This window comes from Colletotrichum fructicola, assembly GCF_000319635.2.
Source record: "Colletotrichum fructicola Nara gc5 chromosome Unknown KSG_Nara_v1_contig02, whole genome shotgun sequence".
NCBI classification, from domain to species: Eukaryota; Fungi; Ascomycota; class Sordariomycetes; order Glomerellales; family Glomerellaceae; genus Colletotrichum; species Colletotrichum fructicola.
In genome coordinates this window covers 3311456-3326710 of record NW_027094052.1, presented here as the reverse complement: position 1 = coordinate 3326710, position 15255 = coordinate 3311456, and the positions used below count along the sequence as shown (strand labels likewise).

The 15255-nt window shown below is 54.2% G+C and overlaps 6 protein-coding genes across 6 annotated transcripts; 3 read left to right on the top strand and 3 right to left on the bottom strand.

The window, feature by feature from the left end:
- Positions 1–53: 53 nt before the first annotated feature.
- yop-1 lies at positions 54–1992 on the top strand (the record flags this gene model as incomplete). The annotated part of the gene is made up of 8 exons (XM_032033762.1): positions 54–191; positions 937–979; positions 1045–1096; positions 1211–1316; positions 1383–1598; positions 1662–1687; positions 1741–1836; positions 1887–1992. The coding sequence occupies 8 exons, from the start codon at positions 54–56 to the stop codon at positions 1990–1992; spliced, it is 783 nt and encodes a 260-aa protein (XP_031887074.1).
- Positions 1993–3660: 1668 nt separating this feature from the next.
- ehs1 (Calcium influx-promoting protein ehs1) lies at positions 3661–5641 on the top strand (the record flags this gene model as incomplete). Its single annotated transcript, XM_032033763.1, has 2 exons — positions 3661–4912; positions 4962–5641. The coding sequence occupies 2 exons, from the start codon at positions 3661–3663 to the stop codon at positions 5639–5641; spliced, it is 1932 nt and encodes a 643-aa protein (XP_031887075.1).
- A 546-nt stretch (positions 5642–6187) lies between these two features.
- CGGC5_v003669 (uncharacterized protein) lies at positions 6188–6564 on the bottom strand (the record flags this gene model as incomplete). Its single annotated transcript, XM_032033764.1, has 2 exons — positions 6188–6367; positions 6436–6564. The coding sequence occupies 2 exons, from the start codon at positions 6562–6564 to the stop codon at positions 6188–6190; spliced, it is 309 nt and encodes a 102-aa protein (XP_031887076.1).
- An 870-nt stretch (positions 6565–7434) lies between these two features.
- CGGC5_v003668 (uncharacterized protein) lies at positions 7435–7848 on the top strand (the record flags this gene model as incomplete). Its single annotated transcript, XM_032033765.1, has 3 exons — positions 7435–7437; positions 7541–7676; positions 7781–7848. 3 exons carry the CDS (start codon positions 7435–7437, stop codon positions 7846–7848), a joined length of 207 nt encoding a protein of 68 aa, XP_031887077.1.
- Positions 7849–8396: 548 nt separating this feature from the next.
- Positions 8397–9720, bottom strand: CGGC5_v003667 (uncharacterized protein; the record flags this gene model as incomplete). The annotated part of the gene is made up of 3 exons (XM_032033766.1): positions 8397–9206; positions 9275–9582; positions 9654–9720. The coding sequence occupies 3 exons, from the start codon at positions 9718–9720 to the stop codon at positions 8397–8399; spliced, it is 1185 nt and encodes a 394-aa protein (XP_031887078.1).
- A 1632-nt stretch (positions 9721–11352) lies between these two features.
- CGGC5_v003666 (uncharacterized protein) lies at positions 11353–11986 on the bottom strand (the record flags this gene model as incomplete). The annotated part of the gene is made up of 2 exons (XM_032033767.2): positions 11353–11747; positions 11815–11986. The coding sequence occupies 2 exons, from the start codon at positions 11984–11986 to the stop codon at positions 11353–11355; spliced, it is 567 nt and encodes a 188-aa protein (XP_031887079.2).
- Positions 11987–15255: the final 3269 nt, after the last annotated feature.

Below are 15255 nucleotides of genomic sequence, written 5' to 3'. Positions count from 1 at the left end.
TCCCCTCCGTCTTTTGCGTCCCTCCAGTGTGTCGAAGGTGCGTGCTTTGTTCCATGGCGGGAAAACAACCGCCTGATGAGCCAATCAGGGGCCGTACTGATTTGAAGCTTGACACAGCTCCGGACGCCTGGCAGGTCAGGCAGCAAAACAAGACCATCCATGATCCCCACCACGCCCGCTTCTTACCTAGTGTAGGTAGTGTTCCTTCCACCAGTGCCTCTGTGTTTTGTCGCAGTCCTTGCTGGCCTTAAGGCGCCCTCGTATTAGGTAAGCCGCTTAGCAGGAACCACCTGTCTGCGGTGTGCAAAGTCCTCAAGCAATAGGCAAGGCATGGACATGAAGTGCTTATCTTATCGCTCGGCGGCACCAACCCAAGCAAAGCATAGCAGAGCACTGAGGAATCACGGAATCTGACACCCTTCGAGCCAAAGGCTCAGAAGTAGCCGCTAACAGCCAAGACATGGATCCCCAAGGCATTTTTTCATCGGCACATAAAGTCTGGCGGGCGGGGTGGTTACGAAGACGACGCTGTTGCTGTGCGGGTTGTTTGGATGTACATGGCAATAGACATTGCAATACCGGCGATATTTACCGTCCCGTCCATAGGTAGTAGCAATGCTGCCCAAGCTGAACCTACCTACCACAACACATCTGCTGAACGGCGGGTGACTGTGCCCTCTGTGTCTCTGCGTCCCTCCTCCCTCCCTCTGGATCTCCAGAGTCTATAGTTGCGTGCTACCTCGCTGTTCTGCCCGTGCTGCGCTGTGCTGTCTTCTGTGCTTGCTGTGTGTGCTCCCCGCTTTCGCCTCTCGTCTCGCGCCTGTGCCCCTCCCAAGAAACCCCATCTTTAGCCCCGAGCGAGAGAAGCTCTGAACGCAAGGGCACCTGGTGCCATTCCTGCTGGCTTAGATCTGCACACGTTACGTCGTCATCCAGGACCTTTCCCTTTCACCTGCTAATTCCAACGCAAATACTCAAGGTCATTCTACCCCATACACTCCAAATCTCCCGTCTAGACATTTGTCCGTCTAACATCGCCAATAGCTTCCAAGCCTTTTTTGCTTACCACTACTCTCGCCAACCACCCCGAAGTACTGTGCGTATCCGTCCTCTTCCGATCTGCATCGAGTCCTTCGCTTGCCAGGGTCCTTCGATCCTGCAACCTGGCCTCGCCGTTCTTTGTCTTGTCCTGTCCTAACCCTTATCACAGCCCATTAACGCACAGCTCTCTTGCTCGACACAGCTTTTCGCCGCAAATCGCAAACATGTCTGCTCAGGATCGCGTTCAGAACTACATCGGTCAACTCGATCGCGAGGTAAAATTTCCCCTGCATCTTGCTCGGATTGCACGACAATCATGTGCTGACTCCCGTGTGTGGTAGCTGTCCAAGTACCCCGCCCTTAACAACCTCGAGAAGCAGACCAACGTCCCCAAGGCCTACGCCGTGGTCGGTGTTGCCGCCCTCTACTTCTTCCTCATCGTCTTCAACCTCGGCGGTCAGCTTCTGACCAACATTGCCGGCTTCGTCATTCCCGGTTACTACTCCCTGAACGCCCTGTTCACTGCGAACAAGCAGGACGACACCCAGTGGCTGACTGTATGTCCACAAATATCTCCCCCGCAATTGTCACAGCGCCAAACTTACTGACCGTTGTTCTAGTACTGGGTCGTCTTCGCCTTCTTCACGTCAGTATTCCTTGTCCCTTGACGAACAATTCGAGCTAACCGAGATGATACAGCGTTGCTGAGAGCCTTGTCAACGTCGTTTACTGGTTCCCCTTCTACTTCACCTTCAAGTTTGTCTTCCTCCTGTGGCTGTCTCTGCCCGTCTTCCGGTACGTTCCGCCCCTTCCGAGCCGATTTGGCAACCACTAATAACCAACAGCGGCGCCGACATCGTCTTCAACTCCTTCCTCTCTCCCATGCTTGCCAAGTACTTCACTGGCTCCACTGCCTCCGGCCTCCGCGCCCAGGCTGGCAAGGCCGAGTAAATGCGCAATAGCGCCAGCTCATTAAGCAGGTCGATTGCCTTGAGAGATCCACCTACGACGAATAAAGAGCTAGCCCGCTCATCCCGGTTGCATTCGCTAGCCAGTCAAAAGGACATGAAGCAGCGACGCAAGGCACAAACATGACGGGATGGGGTTCAGAGGCTGTCATAACCATACACGTGACAACGGTGATGGCTTTTTCAGGTTTGGTCGAGGGCCCGGGAACGCGAGGGCCGCGACGGAACGGTTGGATAAGTTCCTGTCACCCAGATAAAGTATCTGTACGCTACGGAATACGGAGTCATTGACTTTGAAATGGACTAGAGAGTACCCCATGTGATTAAAGCATCGTGTGACAAGCGAGCCTGTTATCAGTTCTTGATCCGTTGGATTAGCAGGCCGGCAGAGACATGTGACGAGTGTCTCGATTTGACAGTTGTGGCTCATAGACAAAGAGACACACGAGAAACGACATGTTTCTTTGTCCTGGGCAACTAGAAGACTTGAGTGCCCTCGGGGAAATAGGGAAGTCGGGTGAGCGTCAGGCGTTTAATCGCCAGGGCCTGGCTTTGGCCGCATGCCAGTGCTGCTCTCCCGTGTTCAACATCTACCTTAACTGTCGTTGGCAACCTAAGCGCAAGTCAGGGCTGTGGGGGCTGTATTTGGCACGATTATTCGAGCATTACTGGTGTTTGAGAACTAGCTGGTGCTGCTGCCCACTGTCATTTTGTTGCCCCATTGACGCCGAAATATGTTGGAATTGACGCCCATTACCCGAACGACATTTGGGTATGGCAATGACGACCGAAGATGCAGCGTTCCTGTCAGAACGTATCTTCCCCTTTTCTTGCCTGTCTGGTGCAGACACGGCAGTCCGAAAGACTGGCTGGACCATCCTGTGCACGCCTGCCAGCATTCGAAGTGGTGTAGCGTGAACTCTGGTCAGTGGACAGCCGCTGGTGACTATGGATGCCAAGAAGATAAAGACCGATCAGAATGCCGACCGCAACACCTCAACCCGTTCCGTTCCTTAGCCTTGGGAGGACATGGGGGTATGTTTTTCAGGGACCTCTCTACCTAGGCGAGGATGGCCCCAGTGGACAGGCCGAGCAGTCCGAGACGCGGAAAGGGGTCCCCCACACTACTGGGGCCCCTGAGCCTTGACTGCCCTGCCTGTAGGGCCCGACGGGTTACCTCAGCCGGGGGTGATCTCCAGCGTGTCGTGCCCGGTTCAGAGGCTTGGGGCGCCAGGGAATGCAAGGTCCACGCCGCCTCTCAGCTGTTTGGGATGTGAAACTCCCTAAAACGACAAAGGCACCTTTTTCACTTGTCCCAAATCCGCCGCCCTTCACCCTACCCGCCTCAACCTCACCGGCCTCCGTTTCTCGTTTCCCCTCGACGGTCTCTCCCGAGATCTAACCGAATTCGTGGCTTTCCCCTCGTTCGAAAAGCCGCTCGACGACACTCGCTGATCGATTAGACGCATGGTGATGGAATGAAGTGGAGGACTCGGCCAATTTGCGACCACTGAGAGCGACCATTCGACACGCTTTGCGCTTTTCGACCCTACCTTTGTCCTCGTTTGAAAACACGATAACCGACACCACGACGAACCGCCGCGTCGCCCAAACTTCAAAGGCATCTGCCCCTGGAGGGCATGTCCTCACAATGCAGCTCAGCCCACTGCAATCGCGACTGGCGGCCTCGCTGATTGCGTCGCTGCTGCTACTACTCATCTACTATTTGCTTTCCACTCCCACTTTTGCGCTTGCCGCAGAATTGAGCGAAGGATTCGACCCCATTCTGGACACCATCGAAGCCGACGATGCGCTCGAAAGACGAAGCCAATTTGAACCTGCCTACGAGCCGGAATTCGCCGCCTTTGACCGCAGCATCATTGGAAGGGCGCCCGCTGGAGTGACCGCACTGGTGAACAACGTCAAGATCAACCGCAACGTGCAGGCAAACTCGACGCAAAGCTTCGTATTCGAGGCTATCTCCGTGTTCGCAAACTTTTTTGATAACACGCCCGACGATGCGTTTGTCGTAGAACCGCGCGAGAAGGGCAATGGCTCCGGTGGCCCAGGAGATGATTTGGTTGGAACGGGTGACGCGCTTTTAGACGCAGAGGACAATGTTGGACTACGTCGCCGACAGCAGGCTCAGGGCAGGAAGGTGTTCATCTCTGCAACGACGTGCATTCAACCTCGCCATGGAGCCAACAATACCGGCTCGGATCCCCCGCAGATTACCATGTACGTCTCTACATCGAAGGACAATCAGTCACCCGGCCCCGGGCAAAATTCGTCCTTGCAAACAGTCGAGATACTTGAAGAGGGCGCCGCGTTCTTGACGGCCAACGCGACAGGCGACGTCTTCGTTGGGATTGCAGCTCCCGGGGTGGATACGGAGAAGTTCACTGGAGACTGGAACTTTGACGTCGCAGCATCGACGGACGGATATTTCCACGAATTCGACGAGAACCCTTCCGAACTCTTGTGGGTTGACAGTGATTCCAGTGCGGCTCTCTTGACCACTGCGAATTTGACCGATACCCACAATGATACCCTCATCGAGGAGATCATGGCGCAGAGCCCGCCGTTCATCATGTTTGTCGAGAATCGAGACAACCCCACCACCAAAGGTGTTCGGCGCTCCATGTGCGGTTTGGAAAATTACGCTCAAATCGCTGCGAAGACGGGTGGCAAGTTTGGGAATCTGGCCAGTACTGTGATGACCACGAGAGGCGCGGGCAATCTGCCGAAGCAGCAGTTCTTCTTCAACGGCCTCAACGCAAGTGCCTTTTACAACGGCATCCTCGTTCACACTGGCAACTCGACATCCAAGAAGCGACAAGAAGGCGGCAGTTCGGGCAGTGGTGGGCGAGTGTTCCAAGCGACACCGTTTGAAACCAAAGACGGTATGTCTGTCTGCTTTCCAAATATTAAACCACACTAACGTGTTATCAGGCGAAAATTGCAAGATCATCACTGACCTGCAATTCTGCAACGAGACGGAGTATGCCGTGCCGGCAAACTCGAACAAGATGAACATCACTCAACTTGCGCAGTTTTATGACAACTACGCCAAGGAAATGTACGGCAATTTCCAGAAACAGCTTGCGCAAGTTGCCTGTGAAGCACCGGACGTCCAGCGGTATTCACTTGCTCGAAACTGTACGGATTGCGAGATCGCCTACAAGAAGTGGCTCTGTACTGTTACGATCCCTCGTTGCGAGGATTTCACTGCTGCAGAGGCCAACTTCTCACTGGTACGAAACGTAAACCAATCTTTCCCGAATGGCACCCTTCTTCCGATCGACCAATTGAGCAAATACGAAAAGCGGGTTTTCCAGCACTCGAGGAACCCTCTCATCGACGAGATGGTGGCGCCGGGACCGTATCGGGAGATCCTCCCATGCGACTATCTCTGCTACGACTTGGTACAGAGCTGCCCTGCGTCTTTGGGCTTCAACTGCCCTGGGCCGGACGACGACATCTTCAACTCCAGCTACGCTATTCAAGGTGATGGCTTAACATGCAATTACCCCGGCGCGGTCCACAATCCCTCTGCTTCAGCAATATTAGCCGTGTCTTGGGGCCTGCTTGGATTCCTCATGCTAGGAACTCTAGGTACAGTCATGCTGTGATGACTAGATGTGTTGGGGTACCGATGCAAGACATGCTTTATGTTTGTGTAGAGTGACGGCCGAATCTGTATGGGGTAACTGGGAGCACGACGGTACAGTGTAATGATGTTTCTTTTTTGGAGTTTTGCATGGCATCGGCGTTGGAAAGGCATGGGTCTGTTTGGGAGGTGCGTAAATTGATGGATCTGTAATGTTTCAAGAGATATGTAGACCATCTGTGGCATCCACACAACAGTATAGAAGAGTTATAACCGAGATATCTCAATACCCTTGGTCCCCTCTGCGTCATGCCATCTTTCCCGTTTTTCAGGGCGAGGGGGAAACTTGATGCGACCAGACCCTGCACTTTCACAAAGGTGTTGATCCTTTGCGACCTGTGGATGTCCTGCATAGACTCAAGAATCCATACCTAATCTAGGCATGTTGAATTCTCAGCTGGTGATGACGAGTATTCCTGAGGTACTCAGGCATGAGTTCCTCCCCTCTTACTAGCTATCACATTTCTTGAGGGATGCTCTTTGGTTTCATGCTATTGCTCCCATCCGCCTATTTGCTCGTCTGCAGTTCGGCGACCTTGGCCTCGAGGCTCTCAATCTCCTTCTTCTTTTCTTCGCGGATCTCGTCCTGTTCCAGCGTCGTCCAGCCCCAGTAGGCGACCTGATATATAAGGGTTGCCATCAAGAGAACTTTGAGGACGGGTCTCGTAAAGGTCTTGTAAAAGGTGCCCTGTCGGCGACGGTGTTAGGGCTCTGAGATGGGAATGGGCCTGGCCACGCGATGCAAAGCAACCTTACCACTATCGATGGCCTCTTTTCGCCACTTTCTGATGTTGAGTAGGAGCGGACTGCTGCGCGGGGCAGTTGTGGTGTGCGCCGCGTGCGGAGGGCTCTGCTGAGGATCGCTGCGCCGTTGCGCGATGCCATATTGGTGATGATTTTCTGGTTGTGTTCGGCTTCTGCCAATATCCTTCCGCCCAATCTGTTTTGTTCGTTCGAATCGGGTCGTCGTCAGATATCGTGTCGTCGGTTCTCGTTGTCGTAAACGTGCAGTATACCGCCGTGTCGTTGCTCGATCAAAAGATTCAATTGAATGCGCCGCTGCGCCGATCTGTGGCGGTGCGCGCCAACGATCCCACCCCGCATAACCCAGGTACCTAAGGTACCTATCTCACTTGGTAGACGCGCTCCCTGTCCGCGTTCCCGCTGTGGCAGGAACTCGCGCCGCACACCTGAAATGTGGCCCCCAAGCTCGCAGTAGGTAGCGGTAGCGGCGGATTGGATTGGATACTGAAAGCTGGCCTCGGCACCCCTGGCACCGAACAGGTGGCCCCCCGTAATTGAATTCCCTTTTGACGACACATGTCCCGAACTGGGGTGGGTACAACGGTGTAAGGCAGAGAGAGCCCGGGACCACTTGGGAAGGTCCTGAAGGGCGAAAGGTAATGTCCCCCTCTCAGAGGCCCGTCGTCGCAAGGCCATCTTTCTGCCGCTTAATTACACTGTACGAATTGGAGGTAGGTACATTAGCTTCAACCACCTGCAGGTGCCAAAGCTCCCTCGCGCAATCTGTCCCTTCAACCGGCTTCCCTGCTCTTCTCTCGACACGTTCCTCCAGCTTGTAGTCCATTGAACAACACACCTCACACGATCAGCGTTGTTGCCTGCCATTGCGCATCATTGCAGTACATAAGACGAGCTGATTGACTGCAACAACGACAAGTCGCATTCAGACATCACCGCTCTTCTCTCGCCTCTCCCCATCTTAACACCCACACCACACACATACAATCCACAATGGTACGCAGATCTCGAACATCCCAGCACACGATATAATCCGCCCGAAACTCTACATTCGTCAAAGATCCAAGATGGCGGCTTGCTGACAATGGTTTTTGTGCAGGCGCAAACCCCCCAACAAAGACGCGCGAACGCAAAGTTCGCCAAGGACAACGAGGCCCGCATGGGCAAGTCCGAGGAACAGATCAAGAAGCGCGTCAAGGAGACTCCCAAGTCGCCCATTTCTCCCATCTGGCTCAGTGAGTAGTTGTGCCCCTATCAGCGTCGAAGCAACCCTTGCAGCCAATTCGATCCCGCCTATATCACCACATCATGAGCTTCGCTAACGTCTGGCCTCTTCCAGTCCTTCTCGGTTTTGTCGTCTTTGGCGGCATCGTCTTCGAGGTCCTCTCCCGCATGTTCGGTTTCTAAACGACCCTACCACACCATGCCCGTTTCAAAGTTGGAAGAGGTCATCCCTCGGTGAATGAGGGAAAGTCAATAAGGGGCGAGAGGAGGAGAAAAGCGTCGCAGCAAAGATCTACTATTCTTTCTTGCAGATTGTCGTTGCCCATCTACACCAGGCGTCGTAAGGGGGTCGCAAGGGAGACTGCGGACACACAACACGCACTCGCTTCGCCGTTGAGGACGAAAAAAGGGGAGCTTTTTACTTTTCAGGCACATGAACCCACACACAGTCTCTCCTGCCCATCGATGGCTGGAAAATCAAGTCTGTACAAATACCACACATTATCAGGGAAAGCAAAACCGTTTGGCGCAATGTATTTCATGTTATTTTACTTTTATTCGCATACAGCTTCCTCGAGTGGAAGAAAGCATTCAAGTTATTCTACAAACTTTTTGGCTACCTGTCGGTTTGTACCGTACGTATTTTAACCCTCAAAACGCCGCAGCTACGCATCACGCGTCCTCGTACCGTATGACATATCGGAGGCCGCTCCATTACTAGAAAAGGGGGCTCAAGCGCCAAGACCGCGACGCTGAGCACCACCGTCGTACTTCATGTGCACACCAGCGTTGAACTGCTGCTCAAGCTCCTTGTTGACCTTGCTGATATCGCGCTTGCTCTTGGTGCCCGTGGAAGCGCTCGCCGCGCCCTTCTTGCCGCCGCCAAGGAGACGCATAAACTTCTGCTGACGGTCGGCACCTCCCTCGAGAGCATCAACGTCCCAGCCCTCGCCCTCGTTGGCTTTCGCAGGGGTCTTCTCCTCCTCCTCTTCCTTCTTGGCCTTCTTCTTCTTCTTCTTGTCCTTTTTGCTCGGGGTCTCTTCAGCGAGAGGAGCACCACCGTCCGACTCGTCGTCCTCCTCTTCTGTGCGCTTGCGCTTCTTGTCGGACTTCTTGCTCTTCTTGGGCTCCTCCTCGACCACTTCCTCCTTCTTAGCCTTCTTCTTCTTGTCCTTCTTCTCCTTGGCGGGTATCTCGGCCTCAGCGACCTTCTCCTCCTTCACCTCCTCCTTAACGACGGCAACATCCGACTTGCGCTTGCTCTTCTTCTCTTTCTTGGGCTTCTCCTCTTCCTTCACGTCAACCTCCATCTGCTCCCTTGCCTCGCTTTCCGCGCGGAGCTGTGCGCTCGGGTCCGGGGAGTCGGTCTTCATCTCGACATCCTCCGCCTCGGAGTCAGAGTCGGAGGAATCAGAGTTAGAGTCAGAGTCCGATTCGGAGTCTGATGAAGAGTCGGAGGAGGAGCTGTCGTCGTGAATCTTGATAATCTCGTCTTCGTCCTCGGCCTTCTTGACCTGAGCCTGCTGTTCCTTCGCCGCCTTCTGCAATCCCAAGTCGTCAGCTTCGTGCTCCACCATCTCTCGACAACTGCGTATCAACCATCACTAACCTCTCTGTTCTCGGCCATGACAGCGTGACGCGCGCGCGCCTTCGCCGCCTCGGTCATGAGCTTCTTCGCCTGCGCCTCGAGCTTGTCGGCGCGCTTCAGCATGCGGTGGAATCGCTTGTCGTCCTTGTTGTTTTTTCGCGCAGCCTTCTTGGCCTTGTCGGGGGCCTGGCGCACCGGGTCCCTCCATTTCCCTGCGCGCTGGACGTTGGCCTTGCGCTCGCGCTTCGCCTGGGCCTTGGCGAGCTTCTTCTCCTTGCTGGCAGCCGCACGCTTCTCGCGCATTTCACGTCGACGCTCGAGCTTTTTTTCTGTTCATGAGGCTAAGTGAGTACATTGTCGATCACCAGGTTGACAGGCGCAAGTTTGTAGTTGGGTTTACCTTTGCCCGCCGCCTGACGCTTCAGCGCCTCGAAGTCCAACGGCTTTTCTTCCCCGGTGGCCGTCATCTTGATGCAATTGGCCTGACAGTGTAGGTACAATTGGTGTGTGGTCTTGCGATGTCAAAAAGAAAGCAGTCGAAGGAAGGGAAATTCCCTGGCTTCAATTCTGCCGACAGCGATCAGTTTCGGTGGGGAGAAAGTACACAGGCTCAGAAAAAAAAGTTCTGGGAAGACCAGTTTCTGCCGGGCGGTCAGTGATAATCGACGGTGGACCCTTGTCGATGCTGTGGGTAAGCTGGTCCGTGTGTCATTGAAGTCTGGGCGGCACGTATCGATGTCTGGCCTTCCTTATCCGGCAAGACGGGAGACAGGGCTGAACGACAGTGCCCCTCTTTTCTTCTCGAAGATACGTACGCACGCTACGTCGACACTCACGTACTGTCTCCCAAGCCAGCATGTTGTATCGCGGCTTGTGGATTTACCCTTTCATGCTTAATTCCTTCGTTAAACAGTTTGTTTTGAACTTTCACACACAAGTTTCTTCTCGCGCTGGACTGGGAACTCGAGCCCATTGGGGGGGGGCTCACTTATCTCCCTCCCCAATCGGAAGCCTTGCCCCTCTGCGGAATTCTTGCACGTCTCACACTCACATTAGTACAGAACGCCTCTCACGACGGTTGGGCTGACACGACTCTCAGCCAAGGCAGCCTGGGCACTGGGGCCGCTCTCCGTGCGTCTGTGGCTTGCCTCTCTCGGCGACGATGAACACCAAACCCTGTAGACACTGACAGGAGAGTGCATCAGACCGCGCGACTCATCGGTGGGAGGGTTATGTCTCGGCATTATGTTTAGAACTGCGGGTGCGTGGGTTGCACGCAGGTTGCTAGCTTCACTGGCCTCATGTCGGTCAGAACCCAGAATACCCTCGTATAGCGGGTAGATCTAGAGCAACTGTGATTCAACGTCATGCTCGACGTGTGTAAGGGGATAGGTTGCAGTGGCTAGGCATCCTTGGGCAGGCCAGGCAGTCTCAGCCGTGTGAGCAGTCTTCGTGATCTCAATGTACATGACTCTGGGACCTGGGTGGTTGCAATGACGTCTGGATGAACGATCCTCAGGGTTAGGGTCAGAGAACAGTAGACGTAGGCTCTTCGCAGTCCTAAGGCCGTCTTTTTGTAGCTGTGCTAGCCCGTCCCATGTCCAGAAGTCGCAAAGTATCTTAATATTTTGGAAGCAGAGTTGTCTTTGTCTGTACTGCGTCTTCGCTGTAAAAGTCCTAAATACTTCCTCCACTGGTCGTCCGTTATTCTCTAATCGTCCCTTCGTGTAGATGCTATCCAGTATATCCCCCTATTTTCCCGACCAGAAATGCCCGACAGCGAAAACAAGATTAAGAGGACAAGGCTCGAGAAGAGTTGATCAAACCAATGATTAAAACACTCAAGAAAATATTTCCGCTCGCTCGAGAACACGAGCTGATCAATGAAATCATTTTTCCCGTACGCGTTTCCGCCTGTTTTATACCTGTTTCGTATATTCATAAGAGGTGAGAGAAGGATTTAAAGAGGGGAGGCTCTATTCGCGCCACAAGCCCAGAAAACAAGCTGGGTAATCGGGTATCTTTCGCGACAACTCCTCGTTCTGGCTTCTTCAGTTCCTGTCCAAACGTTAGCTGCTTGTAGACACATCCAAGGAGGACTATAGCTCATGCCTCTGATAGTAACTCTGCCCCTGGCTCTGACTGCCGCTCTGATCATAGTCGTAATAGTACGGCTCTTCGTCGTAGTGGTACTCCTCCCCGCCGCTACTTCCGTGACTGGGCGGCTGGGGGTAGCTCGTCGTGTAGTTATTGCCGTACGTGGTGGTGTACTGTGTATCTTCGTTCACGTACTCGCCACGTCCGCTCCCTCGGCGACTTTCGTGCTCGTGGCCCCTCGACACGACATGTCTGATGTTGATGCTGCCCCAGGGCAAGTACTCCTTTTCTTCGGGCTCCAGGTTGTCGGGAGACGAGACGACGTAGGACCTGTGCGCGTTCTCCTCGTTCTGCGTATCTCGGGTGGCTTTTTCCTTGCTATCCTGGTTCTTCTTGCCTGTTTAAGCGAGTCAGGAACTTTCTTTCTGAAGTATGAGAGGGGCTTTCCTGGGGAAAAGACATACGAAACTTGCGTTGAGCAAGACGGTTCTGGACACGGCGGCGCTCTTCCGGATCTGTGATGTCTGTCCAGTCGTCGTTCTTGGATGAAGATTTTGACTTGGACTTTGAGTGATAGTGTGAGGAGTGGTGCTTGGAGCTTGACTCTGAAGAGTGCTTGAACGATTTTGATGACATCGCGGGTTTCGTTCAATAGGGGAAGCAAGTTTATGTGCTGTTCTTGAAGGACTCCAGTCCCGCTGCCCAAAGCCAGGCCCAAACAGTATGCTGCCAAGGAGAAATGATGACGAGATGGCCAGCACTTTGCGGTCTTGAATTGGCAGAGACTGAAGAGGGAATTGCTTTTGATCGAGTATGATCAACGGAGGGATGAGATAGTAAGTGTCTGAGCAGAGCTCAAATGGTTGGAAGTAGACTTGAATGTTGGCCTGATGTTTCGATGGACGAGATGTTTGTCAAGCTAAGGCACAACGTCTCTTTATAACAGACTCCGCAACACCAACATCAACCAGGCTGCTGTTCCAGAGATGTAGCACAGATGCCTACGCAATGCCGGGATCACCCACCAGCAGCGGGAGAACCTGGAAAGCCTCATGCGGCGGATGGGGCAGACTTGAAAACGGCAACGGGGTCAGTTGCCCGTGGCTTCCGCGCCGTGACGCAGAAACTGACATCTGCAAAATACCTTACGCGAAAAGAGGCAGGGTCGGCACTCGAGTCCACAGTGCCATATCTGCCAAGGAACGGAAGACAAGGTATAGACGGGCAGGGTGTAGTAGTCAAAACCATATTGGATTGATGGAGGGGTGTGTAGCAACGAAGGATATGTTCCTGATGGGTAGGGGTGACGAGAGCTGAGTACGTCGACAACACTAGTGTGGTGGACGCAGATGACAGACAGCTACCCCCGGTAGATGATGGGGTTTTGGGAACGAAGCGCCGGATCGCGAGCATGGGGATGATGAGGGTGGGTATACTCCGGCTGCCGCAAGGGGTGTGGGAGAGTTCGCCCAATGTTCGAAACATCTCACCGGGGTTGTCTTGGAGAGGACAGCAAGACCAGGGTTCCATGTGACGGACATGTTGTGGCCTCGAAAGCGAAATACGACCAGCCAAGACAGACACGACTAGGAGATAAAAAATAATACAAGGGGGCTTTTGAAAGCTTTCCAATTATTCCCGCACGAAGACGCCGGCAGCGTGTCCCGTGGCTGCGCCGTTGACTTCACAGCGCGGTTGGCTTCCCCAAACGGGACGGCCCTAGAGCTGGACGAGGGGAAACCGGGGCGAACGGCGGGCACTGTTTCCGCCAGTTGACCATGGCAATGGAGTTGAGACCGGGTTGTCACGGTGGGTGAGCCCGGGCGGGGCGGTCAGAGGTGTATCGGGAGGGTGGGCCCTCCGATGAGGCGAACCTGGTTACGATCGCAATCCATCGTACATCATGCTCTTAACGAAGAGTCTGATGAAGCTGATACGTAAGGGCATTCGTAGCCGATGAACACCCACGTACCCAACTGCACACCGACAGCAGTCTGGTGGACCATAGCTTATGAAGCGGCCTCAACAATAGACACCAACTTTCGAGGCAAAGAAGGATCTGACGGCGGCCGATCTTGGCAAAAAGCTGGATATCGATGGGCACACGACGCCTGGGACCCTGTTTGCCTTCAGCCCTAGGTCGATTAGGAATGCCCAATGAACGGCATCGCATGTCGTGCCTGACGTGGGTTGGCCAGGGGTTCGGTCCTGCATCTAGCTTAGCTAGTGGCCGTCTCGTCTGTGTATTTGCCCATGCAAATGGAGACCGAACCCAATAGCTGCCATCCGTACTGTCTGCACACACACACAGCACGCAGAAGCGATGCGCGTGCAGTGCATTTGCTGCACCTTTGATCTGACGCCTCTAAGAGTACACACACACTCATTCCTGGACAATTGGTGATTGCGCCCGCCGGCAAGGCTCTCTGTCGATGAAGTTTGGCAGCATTACCGACGTTGCTCGAATGCGCGGCGTGTCCAAATGGTTGGGACATGGACAGGAGGGTGTCATGCGACAGGTGATCGATGAGTCCTAGCTCAACCCTGCAGATGACAGGTACATGCCCCGTGGAAATTGGCTCCCATGTTCAACGTGCGTGGACGATTACGAACCGGCGGACACCCCGCCGTAAGACCATGGCGTCGCCTTTTGCTGCAGTGGAGGGCGACCCGGCAAGACGGCCAGGTTGACTCATCGACCGGCTCCGGTTTTCTGTTCCGTGCTGATTCGTGGCCAGGTGGTGGGTTCGATCCTCCCGCCGTCCGCCGTCCGAAAGTCCCAGGTCGAGGTCTGGCCTGTGGAAGGTGGAAGAGAGCGAAACGTTCCGAGCAAGTGGGACGGCGACGTTTAAGCTTATTGATAGGCCCAGAAATTTCCTCTTCGGTCTCCGGCTCGCTTCGTGCCCGTCGCCAATTTCCGCCCGTGCTGAGTGGACGAAAAACACTCGGTTGGACCCGATCCGACAAGAAACCGCTCGTAAATATCCGGCTCCTTTGCCTTGCTTTTTGACGCTCTCGTGACCACGAATGCCGGACATTGCCCTGGATTCGGTGAAGCAACAACGGGGCGGTTGAATTGAGAAACTGCTTGAGAGTTGCCGTTTTTCCTTGTCTGCGACATCAGGTGCCCGTAAGAGAAGTCCTAGGCTGGCACACAGTGCGAGCTCTTAGCGTGTAATGTTGCGGAGTTTTGGCGAAGGGGGTTGATGTTTGGACTGGTGGTCAGAACTGCAGACACCCGTCGCTTAGCTTCATCAAGGGATAACTCCAACCCAGCCCGTAAATAGCGTGGGGTTTGCGGTAGCTACGAATACGCCGCGGCGCCCTGGCCCTCGCTGACTTGACTAGGGAAGGTGGGAAGGAAGCACCACCCAGCGAATCTAAGTGACATTCCTGCATGGTTGAACCTGCATTCTCATGGAGGAACAGCCACCCAGCGCCAAGAAAGTATTCACGGAACTGGCTTTTCAGCTGAGTCTCCAGGACCACGCTGAAGTTCCTTGGGTACAAAACTTTTCATCAAGCAACCCTGAAGAAATCGCACAAACGGGTTGGCGTGGGGTTGTGGTTGGCATGCAATGCCGTTTCGATTTGAGCAAAGTCGGCGACTTGGTGAGGTTTCACGAGGTCGATGGATTGTGGCGTCTGCCTGGCTGCCTAATCGGGACTGTCTTGTCGAAACGCCACCGGCAAAGGACACTCGCTAACGACGGTCGTTGCGACGGAAAGGAGCGAATTCAAATTTGGATCTGACGTAGCCCGGGACAGTTGAGGAACAGCACGCGTGGCTGCATTTGGTTGATCTCAAACGGCGAGTATCTGACGCATCGCAGTCATACCCACTGGCAGATGCCAGGCAAGGATCTCTGCCTAAACTTGGTGGAATGTCAAGTTAAGGTCGCGGC